This window comes from Musa acuminata, chromosome BXJ2-7 (assembly GCF_036884655.1).
Source record: "Musa acuminata AAA Group cultivar baxijiao chromosome BXJ2-7, Cavendish_Baxijiao_AAA, whole genome shotgun sequence".
Taxonomy (NCBI): domain Eukaryota; kingdom Viridiplantae; phylum Streptophyta; class Magnoliopsida; order Zingiberales; family Musaceae; genus Musa; species Musa acuminata.
Window position 1 is genome coordinate 36,151,985 of NC_088344.1, and position 15,857 is coordinate 36,167,841.

General features: G+C 43.2%; 3 protein-coding genes across 3 annotated transcripts; 1 reads left to right on the plus strand and 2 right to left on the minus strand.

The window, feature by feature from the left end:
• Positions 1-108: 108 nt before the first annotated feature.
• Positions 109-3,271, minus strand: LOC135616253 (uncharacterized). Its single transcript, XM_065115445.1, has 3 exons — positions 3,014-3,271; positions 663-2,612; positions 109-550 (listed from the first exon to the last, which is right to left on the minus strand). Exons 2-3 carry the CDS (start codon positions 2,560-2,562, stop codon positions 399-401), a joined length of 2,052 nt encoding a protein of 683 aa, XP_064971517.1. The 5' UTR covers positions 2,563-2,612; positions 3,014-3,271; the 3' UTR covers positions 109-398.
• Positions 3,272-7,999: 4,728 nt separating this feature from the next.
• LOC135617887 (cucumber peeling cupredoxin-like) lies at positions 8,000-8,880 on the plus strand. The gene is made up of 2 exons (XM_065118623.1): positions 8,000-8,268; positions 8,468-8,880. Exons 1-2 carry the CDS (start codon positions 8,085-8,087, stop codon positions 8,686-8,688), a joined length of 405 nt encoding a protein of 134 aa, XP_064974695.1. The 5' UTR covers positions 8,000-8,084; the 3' UTR covers positions 8,689-8,880.
• A 3,073-nt stretch (positions 8,881-11,953) lies between these two features.
• LOC135617889 (ubiquitin-conjugating enzyme E2 28-like) lies at positions 11,954-15,164 on the minus strand. Its single transcript, XM_065118624.1, has 5 exons — positions 15,040-15,164; positions 14,809-14,913; positions 13,186-13,313; positions 12,763-12,867; positions 11,954-12,288 (listed from the first exon to the last, which is right to left on the minus strand). The coding sequence occupies exons 2-5, from the start codon at positions 14,876-14,878 to the stop codon at positions 12,145-12,147; spliced, it is 447 nt and encodes a 148-aa protein (XP_064974696.1). The 5' UTR covers positions 14,879-14,913; positions 15,040-15,164; the 3' UTR covers positions 11,954-12,144.
• Between the last annotated feature and the right edge of the window lie 693 nt (positions 15,165-15,857).

Sequence of the window (15,857 nt, forward strand, 5' to 3'; positions counted from 1 at the left end):
AAGATACTGGGTGAAGCAGGGTGGTGGTGGTGGTGGTGGTTTATGGAATCAGCAAGACACCGGCAGAAGCCATCATCAGATACATGCAGGAAACAACTAGCACAGCTCTAAAAAAGAAATAGATTCACATTTAATCGAACTAACAAGAAAGACACAGTACATAGTGGTGTTCTTTACAAGGAGCTGCAAAGTGCATTGACCGTGTCACAAGAGCATGCAGGTGATTTTGACTCCATTGCTTCCAGAAGGACCATCACAAGGTCAAGATTAAGCAGGACACTAATGTTACTGTCCGACATTTTGTGCATGAGCTCTGTGGATCTGTTCTTGCGAACTACCACCTCGAGTTGGTCTTCCTTGGAAATGTAGTTGTTGATCGTAATACGAGGGTTTCAGATCTATGTCAGCTCGGAATCTGAGGCATGCCCTGTTGCCCTCCTCCTTGGACTCATCATGATTGGTTGAATTCGGCTCCCAGGGTTCGTCCTGAGGTTGCGCCCAAACATTGAAAGGTGCGGTGGTCTCGTGCTTCCTAGTTTTTGATGTTGCCCTGGAGAGAATCGAAGACGAGGGATTGTGTCATGGCATTAACGACGAGAAGAAGTCTGTGCGCTCAAATATGGGAAGCCAAAGCGAGGTAGGTAGGAAGTAGCGACATGTACCTGTTTGCTTGTTGGACTTGCCATTTGCTTTCTTGGCGGAGGACTTGTTCTTGGCATCAGCAGAATTCTGAGACGACGACTTTGCGGTGTTCACAGAGGTAGACACCGCGTCATCCGGGGGAGTTATGCTAAACACGTTCTCATCGCCGCAAAGTGACGCTACTTCGCTCCCCGAATCCGAGCACTTGTCCTTGACGTTGGCACTCGTCTTCTCCCTTTCCACGACCCTGTAGGCATACATTTGAAAGGGGATTTCTGAGACGCGGGGAGTGTCCTTCCTTGCCCAGCTTGCGAATTTCTTGGACAGACTGGTTTCGAGGTCGAAGTAATCCACCGGTGGCATCGGTGCATCAGGCTGGCTGTGATCTGGGTTCATGACTAGGAACCTTTTGATGTACCGAAGCACTCTGCAGATGGAAGAGAAGCTGGGTCGCTGAGAGGGATCGGCGTGCCAACATCTCTTTGTGAGGTTGGTGAGGAACTTGGGAGAGTGAAACGGGAACAGCGGCCTTGCACCTGCTCTTATGTTCTTGCTCATCTTATCCCCTTGGAGATGATCGTCCTCGAAGGGGATTTTCCCCGTCAACAGCTCGAAGCATAACATCGAAAAGCTGTAGACGTCTGCCTTCTCCGTGCACTTCGATGCGCTACCGCTCTCCCCCGACGTCTCCTGCTCCAGGAGCACTTCCGGGGCATACCAGATGCATGGGTTGGTGGCAGGTGCTTGGTTTGCCGAAGGTTTGGAGTTCTTCACCGGCGACAGACCAAAGCCGGTCACTTTTACGTGCAGATATCCATCCGGCGAAGAGTTTCTTGTCTTGACCAATATGTTCGAAGGATTCAAGTCGCCGTGGTATATGTTCTTACCGTGAAGATACTCCATTCCCCTCGCGATTTGGTGCATCGTGTCCACTGCCACCAGCAGAGGGAAGGGGACCTTTCTCCTCGTGGAAGAGATCTCGTTGATGTAGCTGCAGAGATCCTTGCTCATCAACTCCATCACCATGTAGCTCTCTTTCTTCTCTTCGTCGACAAACGAGTACATGTAGCGCACGACGTTCGGGTGCGTGATGGACGAGAGGAGAGATATCTCACTCATCAGTGGCTCAATCTCACCGATGACATGCTTCACAGAGAAGCTCTCGCCCAACCACTGCACTTCCTTGTAGTTGTTTCCAGACCCAAATCTTCTTCTGACCTGGTAGTCGCTGGATCCGGTGAGAAGCGAGCAGGGGAAGAGTTTCCCGTTGGGAGACACCAGGAGCTCAGCGAGCCGGTTCTCTTGCTTCGTCAGGGGCTTCGATCCAGGGCTTCGCTTCTCGGCTATCCTCTCCGATAGGATCCATCGATCTTCCTTCCATGCCGTGTCCATCCTGCTGCACAGTTCTTGCGAGACCAAGTACGGCTTTCCCAGCTTGAGCTGAAACAGCTTGGGCTCCAACCAGTCCTTCTCATACTTCTTGGAGAAGACAAACTTCTTCCTGTATATCTCTTCTTGGTCGGTTCCCGTGATCTCCCCGACGTTCTCGATCGCCTCTACCACGACGGGGATGCACCATAGCAGGTCGTGGATGTGGAACTCGACGCAGTCGGCGTTCTGGCCGAGGGCTACGGCTTTCCCCCACCAGTCCCTGGCCTCCAAGCACTGTTTGATGTATTGCTCCCCCTCTCGGAATATCCGGTGGAGCTCCTTGAGAGGCGGCTCGAGGGCTTTCCACTTGATGAGCTTCTCGTCGAACCTTAGATGGCTTCTCATCTCCTCCGCTATGCCGTGATAGGCGAGGTCGAAGGCATCCACGAGCAAGCAACACTGGCGCTGGTTGACGCGCAGCTCGTCGCGGAACACCATCAGAGCCTTGATGCTTCCTAGAGCTTCACCGATCTGCCGGAATTGCTCCATCACCCTTGCAATCGCTTCCCGACCGCAACTCCGCCGGGGACTCTCCTCGGCTGATCAAAAGAAAACGATTGAAGGTTTTTCTTGTTTATCGAAAATTCTATTCGATGAAATGCCTCCAAACACTACCGAAAACAAGCATCAAAGTCCTGAAGGGAAGCTAAACGAAAGATTCTCTCACAAACCAGGGAATAATCAAGAAAGACATCAAAGCAGAGCACTCCCAATTTGATCGGTAGGCCTTCTACCATTTGATGTTACCGATCGTCCTAAACGAATGAAACAGGAACCACAAGAAATGATCGTAGATGGTTAAGTATGCATGATCAGCTTCGAACACCTGCATCTAAACCGAACATGCAAAAGAAAATTCCAGCAAATCCTCTCCCATCGGCGAAAACATATCGATCGACGTAAGGAGCGACGGACATGGATTATGTTACTATTGCCTTACCGGAATGGATGATGCCGTGCAAATTCCGACAGACGATGGCGAATCCTCCGACGAACCCGAGAAGAATATGCTACGGGTGGCGGAGTAGACGAAACCTGGAGACACAACCAAAAGAGGGGATGGTGTTTCCGAGGGAGGAGGAAGAAAGGCAGGCATCAAAAGGGCAAAGAAAGAAGGCTAAGGGGATCGATGGGGGAGACGAATAATCGTGTTATTAAGATACGGTCGTGTCTAAACACCTGGCTGCTATGTTTAGGAGACGTCGCAACCCCTCACTACATCATAAATTCTATTTTTATATGTAAATATTGAGAACATGACTGTTTATAACTGACGGTGTTTCATCAACAAAAAAATCTAAGCAATGAGAGTTCCATGTAGTGGACTGACACCTCCAATTCAAGCAATCCTTCTATGGTTAATTACGCATATAATAAGCAGAATGCTATCAAGGAAATAAATCGAGCATTAATTCGTTAATTAATTTCGACTCTAGCGATTCATCGAAGGCCGTCAATCAAACGGGATCTATGAATTCTCGGCTGGCCGTTATGGCGCGGAGGCAGGCTGTTATGATTCGCCCTTCAGTTACAGCGCGGAGGCCAGAGTAACCGCCAAGAGTGGAAAAAGCGCGTGCGAGGGACACGTGGCCGGCGTTGAATCGGTCGCACCTCCGTGCGCGTGACGGCCTGTCGCACGTCCACCGAACCGCTTTCTTTTTCCCTACAAATATATAATATGATATGGTATTTCGTAATAAACGAAAAAAATGTAGTGTAGTAGAATCACAGTGAAAGGCGAGATCAAAAAGGTCAAAGGATATTAAGTTCATCGATGCCATAGTGGTGGCTTAATTAATCGGTCCAAAGGACTCATATATATATATATATATATATATATTATATATTTGTATTCTTCCAACTGTCGACGGCCTGCTTCTATGGACATTTTAATGTGCGACAGCCGAGAAGGTTCGCTGGTATGATTCTTAAAGGGATACGAGTGCTCACGATTAAGCATTCGGCTCCGCAGTCCATTCTGCAATCAAACACATCATTTACTCCTCATCATTACATATCATAAATCACGCGCGAATCTCAATGTGTTGCAGGTTCAGCCGAGCAGGAAGACGACCAAAACCGCGGCCCGACCGTGACGTGGCACAATGCAGGCTCGACCCAAGCCAGGCTGGGCTTGACAATGTTCTCACATGCGTGGGGCCCTACCCAAGGAACGCCCATCACGGGGACCACAAACAACGGCACGCTGGATTCGTCGCTTCCCTTACCGTTTTCTCGTATATATATATATATATATATATATATATATGACGGTATCAAAATATATATTTAATTGTTAAAATAAATAAATATGAGGTAAATTTAAAGAGATAAATAACTAAAGAAGGAATATATTGATGCGACTTTTGTTTTTATATTTTGAGCCATTCGAAACCGCCATAAAACTCAAGTAGTCTCAGTGAAGCCAGAAAGCAATCAAAAGCGAATCAAGTCTCCTCACATTGCCCTCTGCTGCTCCTCCTCCCTGCTACGCCTGCGGAAGGAAGAGAGAGAGAGAGAGATCGGAGGAGATGGCGGGGATTCCTAGGGCTTCGCTTGGCTTGGTGACCATCTTGGTGCTCGCCTTGGCGATCCTCATGCCGGCCGTGCAGGCCCAGGCCCCCGCTCCCGCGCCTACAAGCGACGGTGCATTTGATCTTACCCTTCCGCCTATTTTGTGTCTGCTTGTTTTAGATGCTAAAGATCTGATCTTTCTCCTGCTCCTTTTTTTTTTCCTTCTTCTTTTGGATTTTCGGCTCTTCCTCGGTTCTTTTTTTTTTTTTTGGTTTTTAATGGCTGTGGCCTGGTTTAGGCACAATGTGATGGTCTTCCGCACAGGTTTCTGCTAATTCTTCGTGCAGTCAACCGGCTTTAGATCTAAAAATTTGCCATCGTTAGAGTAGAAGAGTTGGTATTGTTCTTTTGTTGGATCATAGCTCAGTTTTTGATGGGTCAATTTTTTTGAAACCTCTGAATCTTTTACCGGTCATAATCGTCTCAGAAGTTATCTTTTGTCCCAAATTTTGGTTGAATGCTGCGTATCGGATCGGTGTTGTTTGTATGAATCATAACGCGGTTTTAGTTTGGGGATGATGTTCAAAATCTTTCAGGGAGCATTAATAGGTTTTACTTTCTGTAATGGTCATAACATTGCCAAAAAACTTTCCTTCTCCTTCATTATTATTTGTAGGAACTGAATTATCTGATCTACTACAAACTGCGATCTCAACAGTAGCTTAGCTGAGCCAGCATGATCTCGATGAGAGTATTAAGTAATGTTAGATCTTTATGTTCAAGTGTTAAGGATTGGAGGATTGATATATGTTATCTTGGTTATTCTTTTGGGCAGGGACGTCAATCGACCAGGGCATTGCCTATCTCCTGATGCTGGTGGCCCTGGTCCTGACCTACCTTATCCACCCCTTGGATGCCTCCTCCCTTTACAAGCTGTTCTAAGCCTGTCGGGAGTCAATTTATGTTTGTGAGGGAATTATTGTTATTTGGGTGCATGTTGATGTGTAGTCTTGTGAGATTTGCACTCCTTAAATAGAATCATTATGTTTGTTTATCCCAAATGTTCTGTTAATGCTTTTGTTTATGTGTTGCATTCTGCATGGTTAAAAAATTATGACATTAGGAGGCGTAATTTTTAGATAGCACAGTTTCCGGCAAGGCAGATTTGATCTTGAGGTCTGAAGTCTTGGCTACCATTTGAAGTCTGGAGTGCCACATCATTTTTGGATTATATTTGAGTAATCAAGATCTTGTTAAGTTAGAGGTGCCGAGGGGGATCTACAAGCATGCATTACTGCATGAAGATGATGATGATGATGGTTTAGTATAATGACTATTTTGTCTGATTCTTTTTGTATGTCGATGAACATGAATCATCTATCATTGCCATTCACTGAAAGAAAAGTTGGAGGAGGGAAACATTTAGACAAAAACTAAGGAAGGAAGACTTCAAGATGAGTGGCTGACAGTACATGGTTTATGGAACCTCAGAAGATGAGCCTCACATGGACATGAATGCATTGATAATATCTGAGTAGGTACAGTGCACACAGGATGCACCACTGAGTGTATGTTTTCATGCTAATAAATGGCAAGCCCACCTCTATGTCTCTACAGGTATCATCTTCATCTGTTGGCCTGGTTCTTTCTCTGCAAATGTTGGTGTCCTTGTGCTTCAGAAATCTGTAGTGTCATGTCGCCTTTGAATTATGAGGAGCAATTAGGGTCTGTTAACTTTGATGGGTCCTGAGGGGACCTGCAAACACAAATGAATGATGGTGATTGTTTCCTGTAATGTCAACAAAAATTAATCATTCTGCACTTAGTACTGCTGTTCACAACAGCTGCTACAGAAATTAATGGTCTTTCCTTTGTCCTTTCTTGCTTCTGGTTTGCTCAGTGGATGACATGAAATGCAATTGTAAGACAAATTTCTGATTATTGAGCTTTGATTTGATCATTATTTATGATTATTTGGCATTCACATTGACTGAGTTTCCTAAACATCAGTGCAATACATTTTGATCGCATTCAATAACAACAAAGGATAAGTTTAAGACATTTTATGAGTATACATATTATGTTGTCGCCAGTCGAATTTGTAATGGCATATCTAAATTTTTGAGTTACATGGTAAATGGTTGACTAATTTATAGTGAAAAGGATGAGAAAAGTAAATGCTTAGAACTTAGTAGGCATAAGTCTGGTGAATGAACTTTCTTCTCATTACTTGTACTGCATTTTCTACTCATAATTCTTTTGATAGATATATGAAGAGACCTGACTACATTTGTTTCGTATCTTCAAGCCATCATAACCTCATTGCAAGCCTTATAATCACTATATCTGAACCAAATGGTGCCAAATCAGAGTGTATGTGTGTGATTGGAAGAAAAAGTTTGAAGATTAGAACTTTATGGCATGAATAAATACAGCTGTTGGGATGCTGTACAAAGATGAGCACAAGGCATATGGAATCCCACAAAGATGAGTGTCTCACATGGCCATTGTACAATCACCACCATCGTCTCATCAGGGATGCATTATTAACCTGTGTGTGCATGTCTTCTTCATGCTAGTAAATGGCAAGCCTGTGGCTGTAAGATGTCCTATCACCTTCAACTTTGTCTACATCTTTTTCTCTGCAATTGTTTAGCCTCCTCATGCTGCACACGGTTTGTAGGGGGGGGGGGGCTGCCAAGAGAGGCATCTGTACAGGAAAAAACCTTGTTCTCTACACCATGTGCTGTGCAGATGAAGAGAAAGGAAAGTTGTGATGAATCCTTATCTTCCTCTTTCATCTGTGTCAAGTTGTTTCATCTTCTTCACTGGAGTTTTCCTTGACCAAATGGTATGATATCATGATGGACATTGTCTTCCCTTGTTTTTTAAATGACTCTGATTGTGACAACGAAGCGTATGAACTCAAGACATGAACTATGAATGATGCACCCCAAGAAACTCCTCATCAGACATTATGATTCCAGGATTCACAATATAGCCTGATCCCTGTTCAAAGTAAGCTACCATATTATCTTCATTTACGTGATGCCCTCAATAATCATATATCAAACATAGACGTTGATCCGAGATGGGATAAGAATATATATATATATATATATATATATATAATGCTATGATAATTCTGTGTATCATCGATATGATGATTCATTGAAACCTCTATCTTTTTGACCAAGTAAATAATGCATTGAGACTAGGATGACTACACAAATGCCAATTAGGGCGGTGACAGAAGAATGTGTGTGGATTGATTGTTAGGATGAGCATGAGAGAGAGCTAAATTTACTGCCTCATCCTAAAAAAGTTGTGGATGTGTTTGCTCCATCTGTGGGGTGTGAGCTAAATTTAGATAGAGATTAAGGAATGGATCTATATAAGTCTTCCTTTGCTTCGTACTTGTTCCTTGCTCCCAATCCGCCACAGAGGTGAGAAACGATCGAGAGCCAGAATAAGGGGGAAGGGAAAGAACAAGGGGGATGGCAGAAGCGCACCGCACCCTCTTGCTCTTGGTGGCCGCCATGAGTTGCCTTGTGACCGTGTCACAAGCCCACCAAAAGATCCACATCGTCGGAGGCAGCTACGGGTGGAAGATCCCACCCAACAAGACGTTCTATGAGGAATGGGCTAATAAACAGAGCTTCTTCGTGGGGGATAAGCTCGGTTCGTATCAATATACTCTTTTAATTAGAAGATATTCTCATTACATCGAACGCCATACGAAGACATCCATTTCTTATTTAGTTTAATATCAAAGAAAACAAAAAAGAAAAGAAATGAATGATCAATCACTATTTTCTTTTGTTTTCTCTCTCCGTTCTCCGTTCTGCGGGACTACATGGATTGACGTTGGGGGCGGCAGTGTTCTTGTACACGACGGGGTTGCAGAACGTGATAGAGGCGTCCGAGGAGGAGGAGTTCGTCTACTGCAAGCAGACCAACGTGGAGGACGTGCAGTTCGTGGGACCCACCATCCTGGAGCTGACGAAGGCCGGTGTCCACTACTTCTACTGTAGCGTTGGTCTGCACTGCGAGGGCGGCCAGAAGCTCCGCATCAACGTCACCGATGAAGCCACCACGTGATCTGCGATCGTAACTCGTGCTGAGTGCAGCACGAAGATTTGTGTTGCTGCTTCCTGCATCCACGTTGTTTCTTTTCGTTCCCTCTTCTTCTTCTTCCCAGGAGATGAGAAGGGGGAGTCGTCTTCTTGTGTGTGTGCGTGTGTGCGTGTTGAGGTCTTCATAGTTGAATCTCTCGTCAGATTTGTTTGTTCATGTTCTTCATAGATGAACCTCCTTCTTCTTCTTCTTCTTCTTCTTCTTCTTCTTCTTCTTCTTCTTCTTGTATTTACAAGGAAAATAAACAAATAACTTTGAACATCAGGAGGAATGAGAGTGGCATAGTAACGGAAGCAACATTGAATTGTAATATCAACGAGAGGGAAATTAAGTTCGTTTTAAGGCCATAATATATATATATATATATATATATATATATTACATTCGGCAAGATCCTGAGATGATTTGGTATCCATTCATTATGGGGCGTAAAGATTACAAAAGGAGTTCGATCGTTTAGAAAATTATGAATGAAGACATACGAAGGGATAGAGTTATCGGTGACATGGATGATTTGGGAGGATCATCGTTGAGGGGATGGGTAAGAGAAGAGGCCTTGTCCCTCTATTTTAGATTTGGAAGGATCTCGTTGAGTGTATGGGGACTTGATCACCATTCCAAACCGACTCCATGCCTCTTATCCGGAGGCCCTCCGATTCCAAAACGCCACCGATGGGCTCTACCTTCTCTTTCTCTACTACTTTCACCATCGTCATTGAGTGCTCCAAGCTCGGCAACCACGACCTTGCCTTCACCATCATGCCTCGTGAACTAGTCCGACATCGCTAACACCACCGACCATGTCTTCGCTTTGGAGTTCCAACATTATCCAAAACTTTGAGTTCACTAACAATAAGGACAACCATATTCGACAACTTACTTTGATAACGACGATACCAACAATGACACCCTATGATCGAAAGCACACCTCCTTTATTACTGCTTTGAGGCCATGCCCTTCGGGTTAAAGCATATAGGAGTGTCATACTAAAGAATGATGAACAGAATGTTCAAGCACCACCAGATCAAGAAGAACATGAAAGTATATGTGGACGATATGATGGTCAAAAGTAGAACATCCGATATACACTTGGTGGACTTAACCGAGGCATTCCACATCTGAAAAGGTTTAACATGCATCGTAACCCATCCAAGTGTGCCTTCGGAGTTACTTTGAGAAAATTTCTCAATTTCATCATCCACCAAAGGGGAATAGACACAAACCCTGAGAAGGCCTGTTACAACGGAAACCTAAGATCCGCTACAGTGGAGAAGGTACGAAGGCCCATAATGACGAAAGCTCAAGATTCAATACAGTAGAGAAGGGACGAAGGCCTGCTATAGTGGAAGCTCGAGATCCACTATAAAAGAGAAGGGACAAAGGTCTACTATGATCGAAACTCCAAACCCACTACGATAGAGAAGGGACAATGGCTTGCCACATCAAAAGCCCGAGATCCGCTAGGGCGAAAAGGAAAGAAATCTATTAAACTCTGATTTCAGAACAAATGTGCTCGAGATGTATGAGTCGAAAAATCCAACCTATGCCAAGACATTCGCCATGGCGAAGACATCAGACAAAATATGCCTGGGAATTGTGAGTAAAAAAATCTAACCCGCACCAATATATCCACTATGGCGGAGACATTAGGCAAATGTGTCTAAGGCATGTGAGCCGAGAAATCTGACCCACACCAAGACATTCGTCATGGCAAAGATATCGGGCCAAATGTGCTTGAGGTGTGTGAGTTAGAAAATTCAACCCATCCAAGATATCTGCTACGATGGAGACATAAGGAAAATGTGCCCGAGGCATGTGAGTCGATAAATCTGACCTGTGCCAAGACATCCGCTATAGTAGAGATATCAGACAAATGTGCCTGAGGTATGTGACTCGAGAACTCAGACTTGCGCTAAGACATCTGCCACGATAGAGATATCAAGCCAAATGTGCTCGAGGTATACGAGTTAGGAAATCTGACCTACAGTAAGGTATCCGCTACGATGAAGACATCAAGTAAATGTGCCTGAGGCGTGAGTCGAGAAATTTGACTCGTGCCAAGACATTCGCCATGGCGGAGACATCATGCCAAAATGTGCCCGAGGTGTGTGAATTGAAAAATCTGACTCATGCCAAGGTATTCGTTACGACAGAGACATTGGGCAAATGTTCCCGAGGCATAAATCAGGAAATCCGACTTGTGCCAAGATATTCACTATGATAGAGATCGGGCAAATGTGCCCAAGGCATGTGAGTCAAGAAATCCGATCTGCGCTAAGACATCCGCCACAACGGAGACATCAGGCCAAATATGCTCAAAGCATATGAGCCGGGAAATCCGACCCACGCTAAGATATTCATTACAATGGAGACATCAGACAAATGTGCCCAAGGTGTATGAGTTAAAAAATCCGACCCATGCCAAGACATCCGTTATGACGAGGACATCGGTAAAACATGCCCGATGCGTGTAAGTCAAAAAATCCAATACACGTCGAGACAAATCCGCCATAATAGAAGGCACTAACCTAATATATATGAGATACCCGAATTGGGAAAGCCTGAGAAGGTGAGGGCCAAAGTCACCTTCCCACTCGGTAGCGACGTGTGGGTTTCTCGACTTCCATCGGATCGATCGTTGGTTCCTATTATTTCTTTGGTTTGGAGTTTTAAGTGGAAGCATTGTGCGAACGTTCGATCTCTCCGTGTAAATTCTCGATAAAAGAGCACCATTAGGAAAACATAAATAAATGAGAAATTTCCTTAATAAGAAACTTTGATAATTTTCTCTTAAAATACTTTAATACGGCATTTACTACAATGAACGCAAATTAGTTAAGAAAAATTCTCTGGGAACTTATGTCAATAACAACAACATCGACAAGAAGATGAATCTTAGAAAATAAGCACCATCCTACAAAAGAAATCGTTTAAAGCAAAAAAAGAAAGTATTGTAGGAGGGGACATATCTAGGAACCAAAAGATTGAGATGCCAAACCTAGAAGAATTCTCCAAATGAGGAACAGACGCATGTAATCTTCTAGGCCTATAAACCTGAGATAACTTGAATGCTGCAAGGCTGATGTAGCAGTAGTACCTGCAAGTTGCACCGGATTCATGTTCGTGGCTGCAACAATCTTTTATCTCAAAACCCATAAAAAAAAATCATTCAGAACCAAGGAAAGGGTGAGTATTGTGGTTCAAATATAAATGCCCATGCAAACAATCTAATATAACAAACTTGGATCATTCTTCTGAAAAGTTTCATGAAGCATTAGGTCAATGACACAACAGTAGGGCTACTTCATTCTTACAAACACGAGACGAGACGGCGACACGACGTCCATACACAGTTAACGATTGATAGGTCCACTAGAACCACCCTCTCTCTCTCTCTCTCTCTCTCTCTCTCTTGAGCGTTAGCCCATTGCGTACTTCTGGGTCCAGCTCCTTGCAGTGGCCTCATACTTGGTTCTGTCTGTCTTGTACATATGGGCAATCTCCGGTACCAATGGATCATCTGGGTTTGGATCCGTCAACAGGGAGCAGATTGATAGCAGCACCTGCCAAATGTCATCACCGAAATGCCCTTAGACTTGCATAAACAAAAGAAAGGCTAGGAAAGGAAGAAAGATGGTTCTTTGCTGGCTCAAATGTACTGATGAGACAACTTGACAACTTGGCAATTGCAACAAGAAGATCACTCATCATGTTGGACATTCAAGCAGGCAAATGGCTACAGATCAACTAAATGGGTTTGCAGCAACATTCGCACTTTGCTTAGACGCAGCCAGGTATCAACAATTGGGTTACACCTGAAGGTTCCTTGTTTCAGGTCAAGCCCACCTTCGTTCACCAATCCGGGCTCTCCTATGATAATAGCAAAGTTGCAAAATAGGAATATAGGCTTCCCTAAATTGCCCATATGCTATCTTTTCCTTAATCCGACTACTTGTAGTAAATCTTCAATGAATAACACATTCTGAGAATCCAACTTAATAAATGACAATCAATGCAAAGAAAGAGACAAAAATAACCTTGGAAATGGTTAAAGCCGGACTCCATTGCTCTTTCAAGATGTCAAGGCAAATGCTTCCATTGCTATTGATGTTTGGATGGAAAACCTTAGTCCTGAAAGCAACCTGCAGAACACAAACATGATAAGCTGGAAAAATGGTATAATGAATCACCCATGTTTGTCAAATAACCAATACAATCAATTTTTTGAAAGTCAGGTTGTTCAAAACCGATGCTTCTGGACTAAAATATTGGTGGTGATGATCAATATATAAAGTAGATAGGTGGCCAGTTTCTATGAATATGCTCACATTTATTAGGTTAGTAATAGGGAAGTGCTTGACACAGTGAAATGACAGAACATATGCCAAAAGAAAAACTGATAGCAGACTTGACAAATGAAAAAAAGCTGCTCGAATCCTAGAAATTTAGTGTTAGCGAACCTTAGGTGGTTTGAATGGATAATCTGGAGGAAAGTGTATGGTAACCAGAAAGACTCCTCCTGTATATGGACTGTCAGGTGGACCCATTATGGTTGCTTGCCAATGAAACATATCTTCAGCCACTGGACCTGTCAAATGCCAATACATGCAAAAAATTTTGCTATGACATAAGAGATCATCATCTAAAATTCAAAATACAAGTTAGGCTTACCACAATGGCACAACTTGAAAAATAAATAAGCTCAACAACCAACCAGATTTACAGAGTACAGTAGTGTGCCATAATGTGTTCCATGTATCACATGCTTTATGGACTTAAAATCTAGAAATTACTGGTATTTATAAATTAAAGGATGAAGATGATGGAAGTTGAAGATAGTACACACACGTTAAAAGAGACAAACGAAAATATAATTATAAATTCATCAAGCAATGTTCTAACTTGTACATATGTGACAGATTTGACGAGAAAATGGCATTCTTGCAGAATAGTTCTGCCAGCTTGTTTATGTTTCATTCGTATTAATATTAGTATTGTGTTCATTACTACTATTATCTTAGTATGTTGTTTCAACTATTATTGTCTTAATACTATAATTATGTTCTGTTCTATGATAATATAATATTCCTGACATGTTCACCCAATTATTTTTACTTACCTATTAATTACATTCTCAAATGAGTACAAACAGCATCCTGTAATTTTCATCTAGTTGGCCTTTGACTATGTCCACCTATCAAAATCTTGGATTTGATTGTTTGTTTCTCCATTTATACTTAATTATATTATTTATATATTTTAATTGAACCACATATGCTTCTGCATACATATATGCCACAAGTGGAACCTTAACCTTTAGCTTAACATGGCTACTTTCTAAATCCTATTTCTCTTTTCTTCTTATTTCCCTCTTCACATCAGTCCATCACTTATTATCGATTTGAAGCCTTGGGGAACCGGTGTGCACCCTCTGACCTTGAAAAGCAAACTCACTCAGCGTTCTTCTCTCAAGAAAGGACGCCGCAGATAATCCATCTTCCCACATCATAAGAAAATTCAGGGGGAAAAAAAACTCAAGCGAGAGAGAAACACACATCGGATATCTTATATCTGAGAAAATCATGACGCCAGGTTCACCCTCGCTCATAAAAGTTCTGATGTAACAATTTTCCAGCTAGTCTACATTTAATAGCTTCTATACTTCCCGTATGGTATTTGCTAAGCAACTAGAATACCTAAACAACTCTTCGAGATGCAATTGTCCATTAAAAGAACAATCTTTTCAAATCATCTCATCCTATACCATGATCGCAATGCGTCTATAAACGTCAAAAATTTAAAGGTACAACCAGACGTCCAATCTCCTAAACCAAGACAGAAGGTAGAAGAAAGGAGGATCCAAGGAATTCGAGTCACGAGATTAATATCAGCTAAAATCCGAACACCAAAAACCAGTAAGACGATAACTATTCTCATCAATAAGAGAAGCATCAACAACAGCAGGGCCTAAAAACAATGCTTAGCAAGCAGATCGAGATCTACAGCCAAAATCAACCTCGTAATATAGGGAAAAGAAAAACTCTCAAGGGATAAGAGACGGGAGACATAGGAATCCGAGATACCTGCACTGCAAGACGTGGGGGGATCCTTCTGGAGATCCTTGAGCTCCTTGAGGATCCGCTTGGAAGCCATGGCCGACGGTTACCCGATCCTAATCCGTCCAAAATCTAGAAAGGAACAGAGATCCATCGGAAGAACAAAGCTATCAGGTTGGCAGAAGACTTTGATCCAAAAGAAACGAGGGAAAAATCGGAGCCCGCAAAATGCTAGAGCGAGAAAGGGAGGATTGCTACCTTTGACGAGGGTCGCTCGGATTCCTCTTCCTTTCTCTCTTTCCGTCGTCGCGCCGTTGGACCAAAGGAAATCGAAAGGAGGGAGGCGATCGACCGGCCGACTTCTATTTACCGATTGGTTTATTCGCGAGACGGTACGCGATAAGGACGGTTGTGATTGTGACGTGTTGGTCACGTGCTACGCGCGTGACCCTAATGATTGCTTTCGGGCCGGTGTCGGTAGTCGACACGTGAATGGAATTTGGGCCGGCCCGCTTAGTTTTCCCGGTTCAAGCGCCGTCAAGCGGTTGACTACAAATTGGCCATGTTGACTTTGTTCCACTTGAATTATTATGGCAAGTATGAATCCTATTTCCATTGTGGAACACGGTGACTCGGATGAGTGAATGACCTCACGATCGAATGAGGTGGTTGGTGTTTGGTTTCTTTCGAGCCCTTCTTTTGTTTATATTTAACGTATATGGATGAGATTTACGAAGGACAAGCTTGAAAGATTGCTTGACTATGGTCCTAAACTTTTATGTGTTGTCGGTGTCTTCTTTCCAGCTTACTCGATCTCAATCTGCGCACGTAAACATGTATAACTTATTGCCGTTCATGGATTCAATTATTGTTTGTGCTTAAAATCTTGTTGAAGAAGGTGTTAGCATGAAACCACAGTTGGGTTGGAAGGTAATGTGGTTGGAATTCTCGAAGCAGATGTTTCCACGTCTGCGTGTGGGAAGATCCACCACCAGTTTCTACATCATTAGTTTGTCTTTGTGTTCTTTCTAGTTTCGTCAGTGTGGTTTACCATATATTCTTCCTTTTCGACTTGG

What these genes read in the sequence shown, in the direction of transcription:
- LOC135616253 (XM_065115445.1), bottom strand. Translation starts at nt 2,562, where the DNA reads ATGGAGCAATTCCGGCAGATCGGTGAAGCTCTAGGAAGCATCAAGGCT. An exon ending in CAAGTCCAACAAGCAAACAG is followed by an intron (nt 551 to 662) that starts GTACATGTCGCT and finishes GATTCTCTCCAG; the next exon opens with GGCAACATCAAAAACTAGGA.
- LOC135617887 (XM_065118623.1), top strand. Translation starts at nt 8,085, where the DNA reads ATGGCAGAAGCGCACCGCACCCTCTTGCTCTTGGTGGCCGCCATGAGT. An exon ending in CTTCGTGGGGGATAAGCTCG is followed by an intron (nt 8,269 to 8,467) that starts GTTCGTATCAAT and finishes TGGGGGCGGCAG; the next exon opens with TGTTCTTGTACACGACGGGG.
- LOC135617889 (XM_065118624.1), bottom strand. Translation starts at nt 14,878, where the DNA reads ATGGCTTCCAAGCGGATCCTCAAGGAGCTCAAGGATCTCCAGAAGGAT. An exon ending in CCCCACGTCTTGCAGTGCAG is followed by an intron (nt 13,314 to 14,808) that starts GTATCTCGGATT and finishes GGCATTTGACAG; the next exon opens with GTCCAGTGGCTGAAGATATG. An exon ending in CGGCTTTAACCATTTCCAAG is followed by an intron (nt 12,289 to 12,762) that starts GTTATTTTTGTC and finishes GACATTTGGCAG; the next exon opens with GTGCTGCTATCAATCTGCTC.